Source organism: Crassostrea angulata, chromosome 8, assembly GCF_025612915.1.
Source record: "Crassostrea angulata isolate pt1a10 chromosome 8, ASM2561291v2, whole genome shotgun sequence".
Classification (NCBI taxonomy): Eukaryota; Metazoa; Mollusca; class Bivalvia; order Ostreida; family Ostreidae; genus Magallana; species Magallana angulata.
In genome coordinates, this window is record NC_069118.1 from 30,661,214 (window position 1) to 30,679,784 (window position 18,571).

At 34.3% G+C, this 18,571-nt stretch overlaps 1 protein-coding gene across 3 annotated transcripts; it reads left to right on the forward strand.

The window, feature by feature from the left end:
- Positions 1–2: 2 nt before the first annotated feature.
- LOC128161503 (phospholipid-transporting ATPase ABCA3-like) lies at positions 3–17,247 on the forward strand. Of its 3 annotated transcripts, none has more exons than XM_052824792.1 (21): positions 3–342; positions 771–1,165; positions 1,312–1,347; positions 2,064–2,276; positions 2,510–2,754; positions 3,937–4,165; positions 4,425–4,598; positions 5,103–5,284; positions 5,406–5,534; positions 6,062–6,191; positions 6,430–6,584; positions 7,289–7,444; positions 7,837–8,047; positions 8,251–8,500; positions 8,664–8,800; positions 9,155–10,162; positions 10,322–10,528; positions 11,847–12,340; positions 15,849–16,036; positions 16,304–16,474; positions 16,623–17,247. In XM_052824792.1, exons 2-21 carry the CDS (start codon positions 877–879, stop codon positions 17,104–17,106), a joined length of 5,088 nt encoding a protein of 1,695 aa, XP_052680752.1. In that variant the 5' UTR covers positions 3–342; positions 771–876; the 3' UTR covers positions 17,107–17,247. The 3 variants fall into 3 exon arrangements, with proteins under 3 accessions (XP_052680752.1, XP_052680751.1, XP_052680753.1); XM_052824791.1 differs by having other exon boundaries at positions 791–1,165; XM_052824793.1 differs by having other exon boundaries at positions 795–1,165.
- Positions 17,248–18,571: the final 1,324 nt, after the last annotated feature.

Below are 18,571 nucleotides of genomic sequence, written 5' to 3' on the forward strand. Positions count from 1 at the left end.
CTAGATCATACCCATGCAGTTAAGAATTGTTGATTTGTAAAAGACACGTGACCACCATAATCTATTAATCCGGCCGTTCATCGCTATCTTTTGTAAATATATTTCTTTAATGACCTCCTTACGACATGCTCTGGTTCGGTTATCATTGCACAACACTTTAATCAAAAAGGAAATATTTTGCTTTCATCCCTTTTTTTATTCAAGGAAAACATCAATACCTAATTGATGATATCCTTTAATATTTGAAATTTAAACGATTACGCCTTATTAACCGCCGGTTTGCGTTTCAATCTGCAGTGTTTTGGATTCGTTTCCCAGACGTGTTTCATTTATAAAATTAAGGTACGTACTTAATGATATATACCTTTTTTTCATTCCTCGGATATTTATGATCTTTCTGTCGAATTTTCACTGATTGAAATTGTAAATGGGGTAAAAAAAATCGCATAATTTGTTATTTGATAATTATCATACTTACATTTAAGACGCCATTTATAACCTTTTCACGATTTGTGTCTCTTGATACACAAGTACGTATGAACTACATTTTCAAGAAGCAAAAACATTTATTGGAATATTAGAATATTTTAAAGTCAACATTTTGATGCAAAAGTATTAAATGTTGGCTGCGGAAATTGAAAATGCATGATCAATTCTTATTTTTATTGATAGCTTGCGAACATTTACTAACATAAGAAAAAATGAATTTTGCATTTAGAAAATTAAGATAAAAAAGAAAGAGACAAATTATCAATCAACTCTTTATCAAGCACTTTTTTTTCCGGACAAGGAAGTGACATTTTGGAAAAACCCGATTGCAGCGACCATGTGCCAGTGATCAAACACAGGGAAAAACGATCTTAAATATACTATAAAATGGTGGCCGGACTATTTACACAGTTTCTGCTGCTAACGTGGAAAAATATTCTTCTCCAAAGACGAAAACTCTGTGTGACGGTTTTTGAGATTGTGTTGCCGTTGGTTTTTCCTATTGTGCTTATTGTAATACGAAATCTCAGCGATTTTAAGCCACAGTTAAAAAATGCTACGATATATGAAGCAAACCCTATCGGTTTTGAGTATTGGAGTTATAATGAAGTTCTCTACGCCCCCAACACGACGTTGATTACAAAGGTTATGAATAACACTCGTCAGATTTTGAAAGGTAATTATTCACAGAACTTTTCTTTTTTTCACATCCTTTTTTAAATGAGTTGCTATTTGTATTATGTTATGCAAAAATATAGATTTCCTTTGCTCGTTAACATTAACTTAAAAGCATTAATTTTTTTTTTCTATAATTCTTTTCAGAACGAAGTAGATTCCCAAGTGATTTATCCATGAAAGGTAAAACAGTAATAGACAGTATAGAACTAATTATTCAAATTATCTCCCTGAATATGACAGTGTCACTAATGTATACAATGTACAAGTCATGTACAATAGCCTGTCCCAAGATATTTATGCCGCATATTTCCTTAAATAATTCAATATTTAAAAATACCTCGGGGTTCAAATGATGCTCATTCAATATAATATGAAAAATTCCCAAGGTTTATCTTTTGAAACTAGTCCTCTAGCTTGTCAGGTTTAATACACCGCTAAAAAAATGTCAACGGGATTTTTGCATTGCAATCGAGATGAAAGTACCCGGATGATAAGTTGAAAAATTGTGCGAGGTATTCCGGATGGAGAAAAGATGTCAACATGCAATTCCAATTATAAATTCCCCTTAAGAAATCTGTTTTCGTTCTTGTGAGCTTTTACGAGTAAAATATGATAATATATCAATGAAAATATCTTGATTATTTTCCATTTGATCGATTTTAATTGCACTTCTTTTACATGTATGTGTACTTTCTTTCAGTTGAGAATCGTCCAAATGTGTTTCTTGTGTGATTTATGCATGTGACGTCAACGCCAGAATTAGTGCATTTGATCTATATTTACATTGTACCTGCGCAATAGTATGCGAATTCAGTTGGTTCTGTCCTGTGGTCCAATTGATAAGTAGACCAATTGGTTCTGTTGAATAATTATAGATTAACTGTATTATCTTTAAGGATTTGCGACGGAAGTGGATATTCTTAATTACTACCAAAACATAAGTGTTTGGAACCGTTTTAGTAAGGTTGCAGTAGTCTTTGATCCGTCACATTCCAACGACTCCGTTTTGCCTGATGACGTCACCTACAAAATTCGAATGGACGGGCAATGGTCAACCAAATCCAAGTATTTTGACCATGATTCTTACCAAGGACCAAGGCGGTTTCAACGTATGTTAACTATATACATCAAAATTACAAACACGTACCAGCCTTTTTTTCTTGAAAAGTTGCAACTGCAAAATAATACTCTCTCTCTCCTCTCTCTCTCTCTCTCTCTCTCTCTCAAACACTATTACATTAGTCATATAATTTTTATTACATGTAATATCTATAATGATTGAAAGCGTTGGTTTTCTCATCGGAAAACCTTTGTCTATATTCATTACTGTGTATGATTTCAGCGTATTTTGATTATGGATTTCTGATTCTAATGTTTGGGATCGATACAGCCATCATCAAACACTTCAGCCCCTCTGCTACCATGATGAACATAACGACCATGAGAATGCCCTACCCGCCCTATTATACCTACCAGTTGGGTATCTTTATAAAATACTCTGTTGCAGTCACCCTCGTTCTAGGCTTGGTTTTACCTACACTACAGCTAACAAAGGAGATAGTGCACGACCGAGAGAAGAAATTAAAAGTAAGAAATAATATCAATATAAATTTATGATGCACTGTATGTATGTGTACGTTTGGTCATTTAAATTATCCATACTGTTAAGTTCGGACCTTATATGTATCGGAACCAAACAAAATGAGTTTGTAGAGTATCAAACACCCTTCATTGAGGTAGATGTTTTTGGTCTATTGAGCCTATATGAAAAATACTCTTAATATATAATCTACTAATTGTGAAAGTGACCATGGCCCATTGCTGTGTGTGTCTTATAGGAGAGGTCAAAACTGATCAAATGGCGAACATGCAATCACTCTGAACTTTTGAAATTTCACTTTGCTTGAATCTTTGTAAAGAAAATCGTAATTGGAGTACAAAAGAACTATGGGCTTACAGGAATGAGGCATATCACATATCACATTGCATTCCAGCTTGTATTTTTAATTCATGAATGGATAAATGACTTGGAAACTTTTCCGATCACCAGACTTGCAACACTGTGTCAGCTAATAATGACACTGGCAGTGTTTCATTTCGCAGCCTTCTTATATATTCTGTTTTTGAGAAATCCATATAAGCCATACCATAGATCATTTATTTTCCGCGATTTGAAAAACGCTGCGAACAAAGCGGGAATTGGATACACGCGGAAAAAACCTGATATGCGGTAGTTACTGTACTTCCTCTCCCCAACATCTCACAATCACCTACCCAGTACTTCATATATCGGGACATAAACTCAAATTGCACGTTATTACCGCAAGTGCGGTAGGAATTCAAAATCCTTTCAAAGAAAGTTTTCCTTATAAAAATTATTTAGTAATCTTTACATAATCTTTTTATTTGAAGCTTGTCATTGACAGGAAAACGAGCAAATAAAAAACAAAGGTAGTCGTAATGTCTTGCAGCAACATTATAAATATTTGCGCTTTCTGAAAACTGCCCCTTTGAATGATGTTAAATCTCCATTTTTGGTATTTGTATAATTACATTACGGTATACAGTAATTTGTTTTATATAATTTACTTCTATCAGAAAAAAAAACGTCATGTACTATCTTATTGTGCCTTAAACATTAAATTTTAGGACATTCATACCCCCCTTTCATGTAAATATATCTGCACACCCTCTTTTCCCTGAATATTGTTCAATGGTAAGATCTGAGCGATGAATTTGAAGAAAAATTTAATGCTTTGTTTCTTGCAGGAAACGCTAAGGATGATGGGACTTAGTTCCTTTGTTTACTGGTTCTCCTGGTTTTTCAAAGGAGTTATCTTCCTTACTGTTACTTTCGCAATCACTGTCATCATCATTCAATCAGGATCTGCCAAAATTTTTGACTTCTCGGATTCCTCCCTGATCTTCTTCTTCTACTTGTCATACGGCGTGTCTGTTGTGGCTTTTTCCTTTCTGTTTAGCAGTTTCTTTAACAAAGGTAAAAGTATATTATTATCTAAATAGTATTAATAGTATTATCTTTATTTGTAAGACAATTCTTAGCAAAAAAAAAAATAATATTAAAGTACAGTGTAAATAAATTCATAAATCAATTCATAAAAAATAACAAATCAAAATAAAAAAGATAAATATATAATGTATAAGTAAATAGAGTAGCAATCATCTTTCAAAGAATTTTTTTTGGTATGAAATACAGAAAAAAATTATCATGTAAAAAAAAACCCTTTATATTCTAGCCAACACTGCATCCTATTTTTGTGCGTTCGTCTACTTTATCACTGTGACTCCTCATTTTGGGTTGATAACGAAGTACGCTGACTTGACGAAATCCCAAAGAATGGCTTTGTGCCTCTTGAACAATATGGCCATGGCGACTGGGTTTTCATCTATAACTGAATACGAAGCAATAGGTAGGTATTTTCAAACCAAGATGGATCGTTTCTTTGTTTTTGTTTTTTTGAAAACCACAAAATAGTATACAGAGAAGATAATATACTTGTTCTTTGAGTCAGTATGGTTGAAAAAGTGAGTGTAGACATTTCCAAATTACATCAGTACCATGGAATTTAGTAAGATTATATGTGTAACTGCTGGATATGTTTAGTCGAACACTCAACAAGTTTGCTATATTGCCACATTTTGTAAAAAAAAAAATTATGGTCCAAGAAAAATAGTTAAGGTAATTCAAGACTAAGTTTCGCAATGTAGAGAAAATTTAACGTTCACCAAAAATGGTCTCTAAAGGATTATTTCCTAGTAGATAACATAGCCAAGTTCTGGATCCGACATTAAGTAATGTAAACTTTGTAATTTCAATGTGTTGCAAACACACACAAAAAACCCCAACCAAAACGTTTCATAGTAAAGCGAAATATGATTTTCTAATTATTTATGAACAATATTCAAATCCACAGGAAAAGGTGTTCAGTGGAACACTTTTACCAAACCTCCAACAGTTGACGGAACATTCACATTTGGTGACGCCATCTTGATGCTTTGGATTGATAGCGCCATCTACTTCCTGCTCACGTGGTACATTGACGGTGTCAGGCCCGGAGAATATGGTGTTCCTCAACCATTTTATTTTCCTTTCACGGTCTGTTAACATTTCAATATTTCTTTTTCAGCATTTATTTGTTGTTTTCTATTAAAAGAAAAATAAAGAAATGATCTTTAATATAAGTTGTAATTAATTATTTTCTTTTTTTTCATAAAAGAAAACTTACTGGTGTGGCGGTGAGAAGATTCAGAAAATGTCAAGTGAGGAAACCAGCCGAGATCCCAAATTCTTTGAGAGCGACCCACATGGACTCAATGTCGGAATCAGTATGAACAATCTACGTAAGGTGGGTAATATAGCAAATTAATGAAAGCAGAACAAATTGATAAAAAGGTAATGCAGTCTAAATATATGGCGATAAAACGGTTGTATAAATGTTTAATAGCAGAAATGTGATTATCCAGACACAAGCAGATTTTTTATACAGATATATGTTCAGCCAATTGAATGGAGAAATGGGGTTTATATTTTATTTTTCTGTTTGTACAGATCATTATAGAATTTCATTGCTTTAGCAAAAAACTTTACGCAAAATTGATTTAAACATATTGGTGACTTATTAATGCAGAGAAAAACATATTAACAGATTTATTGTAATATAAGGTTAATGTTAATAAATTCTATGCTTTGTAATTGAAACTCATAATTAGATTTATGCATTGCTTGATTTATATGACAAAGAACAATTAGGGTATAATTGATTTAAGTAGCATTTAATGAAATCACTCATTTCTTCTTTGCAAGAATCATTATTAAAAGCAATAATTATTGATATCTCAATATCGTTTTACAACGTTGTGTTATATTTCACAGGTGTTTAAATCAGACATGAAAGAGGTTGTTGCCGTGAAAGGAACAACTCTCGATATATTCCAAGGTCAAATCACCGCCCTTCTCGGACACAATGGCGCCGGAAAAACTACCACCATGTCCATGTTGACTGGTATGTTGTCATTTTAAACTAACGATGACTATATGTTTCATAAAGTGCAGGATGAATCTCTGTGTCAGTCGATTGAACGTTGACCAAAAGGTGACTGAATGGTATATTAGTATGTTTGTCATTCAGTCTCTCAGCCCTTCAGTCACAATTCCATTTGTGTTGGTTAACAATCACTTGACTAATACGCAAATAGCTGCACTGTAATTGTTAGTAAATTGGACTTTTCACCTATATTTAGGATTTATTCCATCAACATCCGGGTCTGCCAGAGTAAACGGATATGACATCAACACTGATATCAGCAGTGTCAGGGGTAGTTTAGGTCTCTGTCCACAGCACAATACTTTGTTTGACAACTTGACCGTAAAACAACAGTTAGAGTTCCACTTTAAGGTACTAGAGCAAATGTATATTAAGAGGGTTCGATGGTCGTGGCAATTTTTATACTATATTAATCTCATTAAAAATAAGAGCGCAATATAAAGATACAGGGAAATTTTAAAATTTTAAATCTAATATATATGTAATTTATATTTACAAAATAAAAGTCTAAACCTTAAAACACAATTTTTGAAAAAATTAAAATGGATCTGATAGATAGTTTGTTGAATACCCAACCTTCTGAACAGTAATCATAATACCGTATATCCGGTAAATTTCGCGATGATCTAATTTTCGCATTTTTTGCGATCTCTTTAAAATCGCAAACTATTGAATACACAGAAGGTATACCCTTTATTATTTTCTATAAGACACTTTTAAAATCGCAAAAAAACCCCGACTGACGCAAATTAAAAATCCTACATATTTCCCCCATTTTCGAAAAATTTGTGACACGCGGAAAAAAAACGGATATACGGAAAGATGTAGAGAATTATTGGTTTTTCATTTAATGAAGAAAAGTCATAAAGGTTTAATATTGAATTTCATAACTGGTTATTCATCATAAAAAATTAAGTAAGAATAATTAAGAAATATAAAAAAAATGAATGAATTACATTATATAAGAATTGATTGAAATGTTGAAATGGAGTGTAAAATGAAATTTTTGATTGTTTGCAAAACTTCTACCTGGTTATAAAAAAACCATTTCATAGCTTAAAGGATGCAACAGAAACACATTAGATAACGACATATCGGAAACTCTGAAAGCCTTTAGACTCCAGGAAAAGCAAAATGATTTGGCACGTACTTTGTCTGGCGGACAGAAACGAAAATTATCTGTGGCGATAGCGTTGATTGGAGGGTCCAAGGTGAGACAAAATATAAAACCATTAGCCAATTGCAATTTTTTCTCTGCAGTGAAATAACTTTTTAAATGAAGTGAAGGTTTCAAGTTCTTACGTCTTTATTTTGCAAGTTTGTCCCCCAAAATATCAATTTACATACTTAGTATTTATAATTTATTGACAATAAATGTAAATTACATGTACAATACAACAATGACAAAAATGTGTTTTGTTTGCAGACCTATGAATTAAAAACAAACAAAAGAACGTTTAAATATCATCACAAATGCACTCTTATCGAAATGTTTAGAGTAGTTTAAGATATGTCATGTGATACTCAGGCATTTTACAAGTTATTATTATGATAATTTTTCTGTCATATTTAACGACATGTTATTTGACAATTAAAACGCAAGGTTATCATTCTTGACGAACCAACCTCTGGTATGGATCCTGGTGCCAGGCGCCAAATGTGGAACATACTTCAAAAGTATAAAGAGGGCAGAACTATTGTTTTATCCACTCATTTCATGGATGAGGCGGATGTACTTGGTGATCGAATTGCAATTATGGCTGACGGCGAAATCAAATGTTGCGGATCATCGCTATTTCTTAAAAAGCTTTATGGTACGTTGGCAGAATTGTCTGTATCTTTTTAGAGCTACATTTGTATATGATGACATTATTGATGTTTATAGATTTATAACTTTTCATAATAAAAGAGTATACATAGTGATGAATCCTTAATTTTTGTAAAATCAAATAAATTTGCTGTACCGTAATAAAGAAATAGTCAATTTGTTTTTTACTATGTTGTGATTTTACCTAAGGTGCTGGATACCACCTAGTAATTGTAAAAGCACGCAACTGCGACATTGACTGCATGATGGGAATAATACACAAACATATCCCAAAAGCATCTGTTGAGATGGAGGTTGGTGCTGAGGTCTCAGTACTTCTCCCCACTGAAGAAACTGCAAATTTTGAAGCTTTGTTCAGCGAATTGGAAGAAAATGGATCCCATATAGGGGTAGGCAGCTTTGGGTTATCCGCAACAACGATGGAAGAAGTTTTTCTCAAGTAAGTTTAATTTCTTTTCAAACAGCGCTCAAATTAAACCGATATATCAAACAAATAGGACGGTTTCTTACATAATTTATAACTATTGCAAGACAGAATGCATGTTTGTAAACCAAAATGTATGAAATGGACTAATACATTTATTTAGATGTTTATTTTTTAGGGTAAAGGATGATAGGATCGGAGAAAGGGTGGACATTAGACACGAACAAGACGAAAGAGATGTTCCCCATGTTCCGTTGGATATAGATGACGATGTTCCTTTACTACAACATCTAGTGGATGTAAATGTGGATATAGGTACACAAATCTCTATACAATCCTTGTTGAACACATTGTTATCAACCCTTTGTTTTTCGTTTCTTTGTTGTACTTCAAAACAACGACTTTATAAATTGTAACAGAACATACTGTACACATGATTATTTTCGCCCCGTGTAATTTTCGCCCTTTAACACTTGCAAACAGTTTCGCCCCGTCTTGAATTCTCCCAGACACGTTTAAGTTTACGAAACGATGATTTAAGTCATTGGAATTCGCCCAATTTTAAATATGCCTGATGACAACAAGGGCGAAAGGGCCAAGAAAAAAACCCGGGGTGACTGTTTCCCTGTATACAGTATATGTTTTATGCTCATTTATATTTCTTTTCAGAATTTAATAGGGGAGTTGAGAAAAATACAGGAATACGGGTTGTCCTGCAGCAGGTTTATGGCTTGCTTGTAAAGAAAGCTTTGCATACCTGGAGAAGCAAGGTTATGATTTTATTTCAACTCATTGTACCGATCCTTCTTGGACTATGTGGTCTTTTAGCAGACCAATCCATTTCTCAGTTAACATTTGACATTGAACCGCCATTGACTCTGAATCTGGATCCCTATCCAGACACTACCACAACGATCTCGGCTGGACCCAGACCAACAGAGACAGCGAAAAATCTTACTGAAGCATTCTCTCAATGGTTTGAAAAAAGGGGACTTAATGTTATCGAATACAATCCAAAACCCCCTTTAAAGTTTAATATAAGTGAGTTCTGGTTGGACAAAATCAAAGACATGGGGAAAAGAACTTTCAGATCTCACTACCTTATCGGGTTTGGAGTAAATGGCAGTGATGTTGTGAGCTATTATAATGGCGATGCTATTCATTCTGCTGGGATCAGTCTTGTAAATACAATGAATTTTCTTTTAAAGCTTCATTGTGGAAAAAGCAAAAACATACAAACCATAAACCACCCAATGCCAGACAGTTACTATGTGGAATATGATACAGGGTTAGAAATGTTTAAAGGTCTAGGCATCGCTGAGTGTGTATTGTTTGGACTCTCTTGTCTCGTTGCTTCGTTTTGCGTCTTTCATATCCGAGAAAGATCGTCTGGAGCGAAGCACTTGCAAAAAGTTAGTGGAGTCAGTTCCATAGTGTTTTGGATGGCAAACCTAATCTGGGACATGCTTCATTACTTGGTACCAATCGTCTTCATTTTGGTTTGTTTTGCAGCCTATAAAATTCCGGCATACGTCGATGAAGGCAGACTGGGCTTACTGTTTTTCTGTTTTCTCATGTTCGGGTTTGCGTCCATATCATTCATGTACCTTTTGCAGTTTCTCTTTCGATCGCCTGCAGGCGGAACGGTGGTTATCATCATCATAAATATCGTTGTTGGTAAGTCTATAAAGAAAAATGTGGTTCTTCTTCTTTATGAATTTTATTTTAAAATTAAAGTTCTGAAATATAGGATGATGGTAATGTTAAACTTTACTAAGTTTAATTCATCAATACATTCTGATGTAAAAAAGAAAAATAATTTCTCATTTTTTGTAGGTCTTTTCACACTACTTACTGTCACCTTTCTCTACCCTGTAAAGGAGACTAGTGACTCTGCCGTAAAGATGGACAATGTATTTATGGTTTTCTTTCCTCATTACTGCCTAGGAAAGAGTATAATTAACATATATGTCCGGTATGCTAAGCGGTTGAAATGTCTCCACCCGAACAAACACGATCATCCTTCACTCACATTTTTTGGAGGTATCCACATTTCTTTGTCGATTTTTTTTTAAAGAAAAAATGTGGTTATTAGAGAAACATTTCTTATTCAGTATAAATTTACGAAAGACTTTTATTTGGCCCTTACATTGCCGTTTACAAGGTGAAGCATTTAAGTAACAATTTATTTGCATTGTACGACAAACTAATTTTGTCGGGTTTTTGTTTTGTCGTGTTGTAACGAAATGTTAAAAGGTGTGATAAAAGCACAATAAAAATTATTATTCATTACATAAGATGTATAAAATAAACAAAAACTTTTTTTTTATAGCGAGCGCAGCTCGCCGGCGCGCAGCGCCGGCGAGCGAAGCGAGCTCTAAGAACCAGTGTGCGCGGGAAAAAGAACGAGCTAAACCTACAGTTCATCATACAAATTTTTTTGTCTACGTCCCATAATGCTCTCTAATGTTTTCACCCGTGGTGCTATGCCAAAAATGGCCGACTTTTAACGCGTAATTTACGGTGACTTTAAGTTTGAAGACACGTTTTGAGTACCGCATATGCTTTGGCCAGACTCAAAAGATTTGTTGCATGCTTCCATACGTTCGTATTGAGTCGAGAAACGTAAACAAAGACGAACAAAGTCATGGATGACGTCACAGTGCACTCGCGCTATATTTCCCGCGAAAAATTTAGAGGTGGATCAAACATCTGTAATGAGTGTACTGGCTATTTCAGTATAGACTGCGATACCTGCCTTATCTGCTTATTGACATATGATTTGTTTTTAATCTTTTTTTTTATATAGAGATTTTATATATATATATACTAGCAAAAGCCATACTTTACTGTCATATCGACCCATTTTAAGCTAATTGTGCATGCATGTACAGTAGGCAGGTAAGTATATGAGTAGGGAGGGAATAAACAATAGGACATTTAGAACTAAATAAAAAGGAATAAAATGAAAAAATAAACAGGTAAAAAATTATGTAGATATTGCATATAGTCAGACAATTAAATTTAAAAGTGGGAAATTACACACCTACAAACAGGTACAGGGCTCTCTCTCTCTCTCTCTCTCTCTCTCTCTCTCTCTCTCTCTCTCTGGGTAGGGGGTTGCGCTGTATGTATCATAACCATTAAAATTAGTACCTTTGGCATACTTATTGTAGAGCAAAAATTCTTTGACGTTTGTTGATACCGAAATAAAACTATAAGTTGACAATGATGCAAGGTATGTGTAATTCTTGCTGCGCTCGCCAGAACGGTAGCACCGTAAAACATATTACTTTTCTATGAATACTATGATTTTGATTCTGTTAAAGTTTCTAAAACTTTTTTGATTATCTATTAACAGGTTCAGATGAAAAATGTCCGGACAGCGATTACTTGGAGTTGGATTACCCGGGGTGTGGCAAATACCTGTGTATGATGGCCCTCCAGTTTGTCGTGTATATGACACTAGTGTTTATGATAGACAGCGGGGTAATACAGAGGCTTGTCTACAGAGCCCTGTGTAATAAACACAGTATTACTGACCCGGACAACGTCATGGTTCAAGACTCTGACGTCATTGAAGAAGAAAACAGAGTGAATTCAACACAAATTAGCGCCCTTATGAATACAGATAAATTGATAATCAAGAATTTGAGGAAAACATTTGGAACTTTGAACAGGTTTGAAGCCGTGAAAGATATCAGCGTTGGAATATCCGCACAGGAGTGTTTTGGATTGTTGGGTCAAAATGGCGCGGGCAAAACGACGACATTTAAAATGCTCACTGGTGACGTCATGATTTCAACTGGGAGGGCTTACGTCAATGGCTATTGCGTGGACAGCCAGCTAAATGAGGTATAGATATATATTTCTTTGTAATACGTTACTCTAAACATTAAAAAAAAATGCTTTGAACTTCGGAATTATGGGAAAAAAATTAATAAGCAGTTTTCAACAATATTATATAATTAGTTGGTTTCTTGCTAAAATGAAATTAAATATAATAAATTACCTGAGTTAATATTCATAACATTATCCCCGAATACCCAAAGTACGTCACCATAAGAAGAAAACCTCCTGCGTTTCTCTGTAAATTATTTTTTGTGGTTTTTATCATTCGCAATTACTAAATATAATCTGAAACAATATAATTTATAGGCTAAAATTATTAACAAAAATATTTTCATTTTTTTTCAAATAAGCTCTCTGAATACGACTTTTATCACACGTGCTCATAATATCTTATGAACCTAACTCCGTCACCCACATGCTAGATATGATATGGCAGGGAACGAAGACACATTAACAATTTAGTTAAAACTCCATTTGTATCTAGCAAGTTATAACAAGTAAAAATGGTGCATACAATTTAAATTGTATTTAATTTCATCGAAATGAAATGATCGCCAGAATAAAAAATGGGTCCATGTAACAACAATCACAATGGCCTTTTCAGAATGTATGGATGCCGTTTGATTTGTGTCCTTACATATTTAAAATATTTCATATCATTGATAAATATATTACTTATAGCGAGCGCAGCGAGGCGGCGCGAAGCGCCGCTCGCGTAGCGAGCTCCATAGACAACGTGTACGAACGGAGAAAATTCGAGTTGAAATCTGCACATTGTTCAAAGAAATTTTTATGAGGCCACGAGAAAAAGTTCTACATATCCCAATAATCCTTTGCGGTGCATAGTAACATGGTGGAATAGGAAGCGTTTCTAAGGAAAATTCTTACCTCTCAATCGTATACATCTATTTCATTTATAACAACAAAAATCCTTTAAGGTCAAGATCTAGTAAATGAAAGGTGCCTACAGGTTTGTGAAATTCAAGATATAAATTCTTTTAATGGTGCTTCATATCAATACCTTTGTTTCATAGGGTGTACCAATATTTTGACATTCTATATTTAATCACGGGAAAAGTAATCCCGGTACCTATATTCAATTTGACATCATTTTAAAGAGGAGGTCAAGAGCTTGTTTAATGCCGTTTTTGGAAAGACTGTAGGCATTCTAGATATATTTCATTAGTCAAAAATGGACAAAACTCCGAGATTTGTTTATTTTATCCTTCATATTTCATAGAAGATGGTTGTTTAAAACATGATTTTTCATCGTGCCTATCAAAAATTTAAGCCTCGGTACACCCTATGAAACAAAGACACTGTTATGAAGCATCATTAAAAGAATTTATATCTTGAATTTCTTAAACCTGTAGGCACCTTTCATTTACTAGATCTTGACCTTAAAAACACTAAAGTAAACAACAAATATGCTTACGTAAAAAACTGTACCTATCTGAACTTTTGCTGACATAGGAAGTCATTTCCTTTCCCGAATTTATCCGACAATTTTCGAGAACTGACGAGCGCGACTTCGCGCAATAAATTTAGAGTGGTGGATCAAGCAAATGTACTGGGTGTAACGTGTAGTTAGTACTCAGTATCAGTGTTAATGGTGAATCTTCGGCTGATTGGTTTTGTTCTGATCATATTTTTTTTTGCTTAGTAAATAAACATGCAAGTTCCATACTTAGTTTACTGTCATATTGATCCAATTGTAATATGCATGCGTGAGGTAGGTGACAAAAAATTATTTAAAAAATGTCTACAACGCATATATATATAACACAAAAATTCATAAAATTATAAACGAATTGATGATACAGAGGAAAATAACAAGGAACAAAATGGGAAATAACACACTCAGACAAGCAGTTTATTCTTTACTGATTTTAGTAACCATTACTAAAACGTAAAGGATTGATAAAACATGATTGTCTTTTTATGAAAAAAAAAAATCAAACGGCTTTGATTCAACATACTTTAATAAGTCTGTTTTACATTTAATCTATGCTCAGTGGTAGTTTGTTTAAGTGTATTAGCCTTAATATAACGTCGGGTTTCTTGCGGTGATAAAAGTTTTCGAGACAAAGCCAAAGTTTTTAGGTTGGGGCAAGTCCACGGCACGGGTTAATGTTGAATTTAACAATGATGAGAGATGTTTGGTTCCTTCTGCGCTCGCCCAAACGGTCACACCGTAAAACATATTATTATTTATTTATTACATGTTTAGAAATGTAGCATATACATGTACTAAATAGCGATATACCGGATATATCTATAGGCTACCCTGTATAAGGCAAAAGTATCGGCATGAGCGGTTTGACGTTATAATCAAGAGTTGTGCATAAAAGCTATTGCGGACTGTAAAAAATGAATTAATTACCTTAATCAAAAATGTATTACATGTTAAATGTTTCATCTTGACCTCTCTAAAAATGGCTGACCACCGTAAATGGTCGAATGGGCCCGCATGTCAAAAATATCGATATTTTAGTGCACCCGTGAAAAAAGTTTAAGCTGATTTCACACAATTAATGGTGCATAAAATGAGCAAGGTTTAATTCTGCTATTTTTTGACACATTCTTAAATTTCACCGTTGCAAATTGTTGACATTTGATTGAAGATTTTTGACATGCAAAAAATGACGTCATAATCGCACTTGATTTCAAACGGCGAGGAGTTTCCCGAAAGTGACGGAGTTAGGGGGCTATGCGAATATTTAAGAAATAAACAACGTTATTTAGTGAACATGGCGTTATGAATAGCAATTGCTCTGTTGGCATATTCCATGATGCGCGCTAGCGCATCATAGAAAATATGCCAGCAGAGCAGTTGCTATTCATAACGCCATGTTCACTAAATAATCGTTGTTTATTACTTATATTTGCATTTTACCACTAGCAAATACCCTGTATTAGCCTAGACCTTGACTTTTAGCTATTACGTCAAAAGTAAACATTCAGACTGTAATGTATCTTTTTAATTCACAAAGATTTGTTAACAGAATCAATGATATGTTATAACAGTAATTCCTTTAAAATGTTATCAAAAAAATGTTTTAATATTACATGTAAATACGTCAATTTTAATGGAGTTGGAGAAAAACACATGATATGTATCGTATAGTGGGTCATGGAAAAGTATATATAACGTTACACCTTTATGACGTCATAGTATACTGACAGAGCAATTGCGATTATAGAGAAATAATTGCAGCTCCTCCGTATGGGCTTACAGTGGGAAAGAACAATGGAAATGCAAATATACTAGTACTTTTTTCAAGTTCGGATTCATCATGTTAGAATACTACGTATATTGAAGATATTGTCAAACTATAATAGGTTCATCAGCTTCTGGAATACTGTCTCAGTTTGATTTTAATCAGTTGATAATATTTGTTTATGATTTTTTTTTTTATCTTACTACATACTAGTATTGGGTTTACTGTTGTGTAAAATACTGTAATTGATTTTAAATAGATGACATATTTTTTTGGTCTTACAACAATAGGTTCATCGGTGTTTGGGGTACTGTCCTCAATTTGACGCACTGATCGAAAGCATGACGGGAAGAGAGATCCTCACCCTCTACGCCCGACTTCGTGGGGTGAGAGAGGATGAGATAACCCGCGTGATAGACGACTTATTAGAAGCGGTCACATTAAAGCAGTATGCCAACAAGCTCTGTGGAACCTACAGGTCTTGATGATATTAAGCAACAATACATTTCTAATCATTTTTCAGCAGGGAGTTCTCATTGGTTTTTTTTTTTTTTGTACAAATAACGGCAAATTTCACCGAAAGATAAACCATGATGATAAAAATGTCATTGAGGGTAAAACTTGAAAAAAAAAATGCATTTCCATTTTATAGGTTTTAAGTTTTAGTTGATAATAAGTTGGATTTGGTTAAATTTTTGTATTGATGAAATAAAGAACTACTGATTTTAAAAATAATTTTGCATAGTGGCGGGAACAAAAGAAAGTTGAGCACTGCGATAGCTCTAGTAGGAGACCCACCATTTTTGATGCTGGATGAACCGACAACAGGCGTGGATCCTGCCGCTCGTAGACAAATTTGGACTGTCCTGTCTAAAATCCGAGCGAGTGGAAGAACTCTGGTCTTAACTTCTCACAGGTAAGAAGAGTATTTCCAAGTCTAATATTTCTTTTTCATTTTGAATGACATTCAGAGTTGAAAAAACACCTCTCAGACTGTAGTTCTCAAGCTGGATGACATCATTTTTGCAGTGGTTCAATTTTCATTTTGGGGGATTTTTTTTCAGTATGGAAGAATGTGACGCTCTCTGTACAAAAATTGTCATTATGGTAAATGGAAAATTTGTCTGCTTTGGGAGTCCACAGCATCTCAAGAATAAGTTTGCCCAAGGTTATACACTTACTATACGTTTAGCACGTAACGAAAGCGGAAACGCAGTGAATTCTGGTCCTATTCGAAATTTCCTGTTTGGCGAGTTTCCAGGAACAGAAGTCTTTGAGGATCAACAAGGATATCTAGATTTCCAGATCCCGAATCAAAATTTATCCCTGGCGAAACTGTTCAGAGAAATGGAAAGAACAAAATCAGAATTCGGAGTAGCAGACTATTCTGTTCACCAGACTTCGCTAGAACAAGTTTTCCTGTCCTTTACTAGGAAACAGGTGCCACCAAAAGAGAAGAAAGGCTCATGTTCTTGTTGTTTCTGCTGTCGATCAAAGCCTGGCTTTGCTGGGCAGATCATTAGGTCGCCGGCAATGGCGGCGTACTGAATGCAATTGACACAGTCATCTAAATCCCTGCATTCAATTGCAAGTTCTACAGCTTTCGTGAACTAAAATCAATAAATGTCACAGTCCTGATTTGTATACTCAGGATGTATTTTTTTTTTTTTTTTACAATTTATTATAATTATTAAATTATACTTTTAAAAAAGCAATTTTGTTTACGCTTATTTATTACAAACAATGCAGGTCAGAAAGACACAATTTGAAATAAGTAAGTTTTCTTATGTGTTGTTTTGCAAAAACACCAATTGCAATTAAAATATTGAATTTTAATCTGTTAAATATTAAGTTAATCAACATATCGACCCCTCCGTCTCTGTCTGTCTGCCTATCCCTGTTTTGCAGGAACGTAGGAAGTATATTGTATATTTAGCGTTCCTAGATGTATAACTTAAAGACATTGTACATGAATGCGTATAGAAATTATATGTACATTATGTACTGACAATCAGTCACAATATTTTTGAAGATGTCTTATTGCATATTACACGTATGATATAAATAGTATATTAAAAGTTTAACTTAAGGTCTTACAATTCACCTTGAGATTTATGTAATACGGTGTACATTAACAACAGTTTACACTTCTTGTCCTAGTGTTTTGTTGCCGAATAAGGAAAAAAAGGGAGTAAGCTCATAACCATATGCTTGATATAACCTATGCCACCAAATAAATGGCTGCTAGGTAAACATTAAATGCACACAGTAATCATGCGCGGATCCAGAAAATTTTTCCAGGGGGGGGTCCGAAGGATAATTGTGTTTGCCAGGGGGGGTCCGAGGCATATTTTCGCGATAATTTTACTATGTAAATTTAATAAATTTTCATTTTCCAGGGGGGGGGGGGGGGGTCGGGACCCCCCCCCCCCCCCGACCCCCCCTCTAGATCCGCGCATGGTAATAATTAAAGGATCATATCTCCCGAAAAGAAATAATCGCGTCAAAACCTAATGAGTATGTTAAAAAAAAAAAGAAGGAAATTTTTATTTCAAAAGTGACAAAACTCGCATAATTTTGGATGTATCAAAACTTCCATAACAAGTGCAGACTAATATCTACACACTGTGCCATAAACACCCTCAAAGTTTTGATTGTTTGTTTAAATTCTGCTTATAGGTTTAAGAGGGGTTGTGCTAATAAATTGTTTTAGTACTCAATTCAATACTAGCCAGGCCCCATCGTTACCAAGATTTTAAAATCACTCACTCAGTCCTCAACTCAAATCCTTTAAAGAAAAGTGCATGAATATGAGGTAAAAACTCATATTGAGACTGAGTATTGATTTGAGGAAAGTTTGTGACGGTGGGGTCTGATTTGATAGTTTGAAGTGTCCAAAATTCGACGATTTATTAAAGAGTTAGTTTATGTGCGCACTTGTAAACACATTCATGTATACCTATCCTAAAAAAATAAGTTGGCGGCGCACTGGCTGACTAATAAAACGTTTCAA

Coding starts and splice junctions, on each gene's coding strand:
- LOC128161503 (XM_052824792.1), top strand. CDS start 877: ATGGTGGCCGGACTATTTACACAGTTTCTGCTGCTAACGTGGAAAAAT. Junction 5,285..5,405: donor CATTTTATTTTCCTTTCACG/GTCTGTTAACAT, acceptor TTTTCATAAAAG/AAAACTTACTGGTGTGGCGG. Junction 6,585..7,288: donor AGTTAGAGTTCCACTTTAAG/GTACTAGAGCAA, acceptor ACCATTTCATAG/CTTAAAGGATGCAACAGAAA.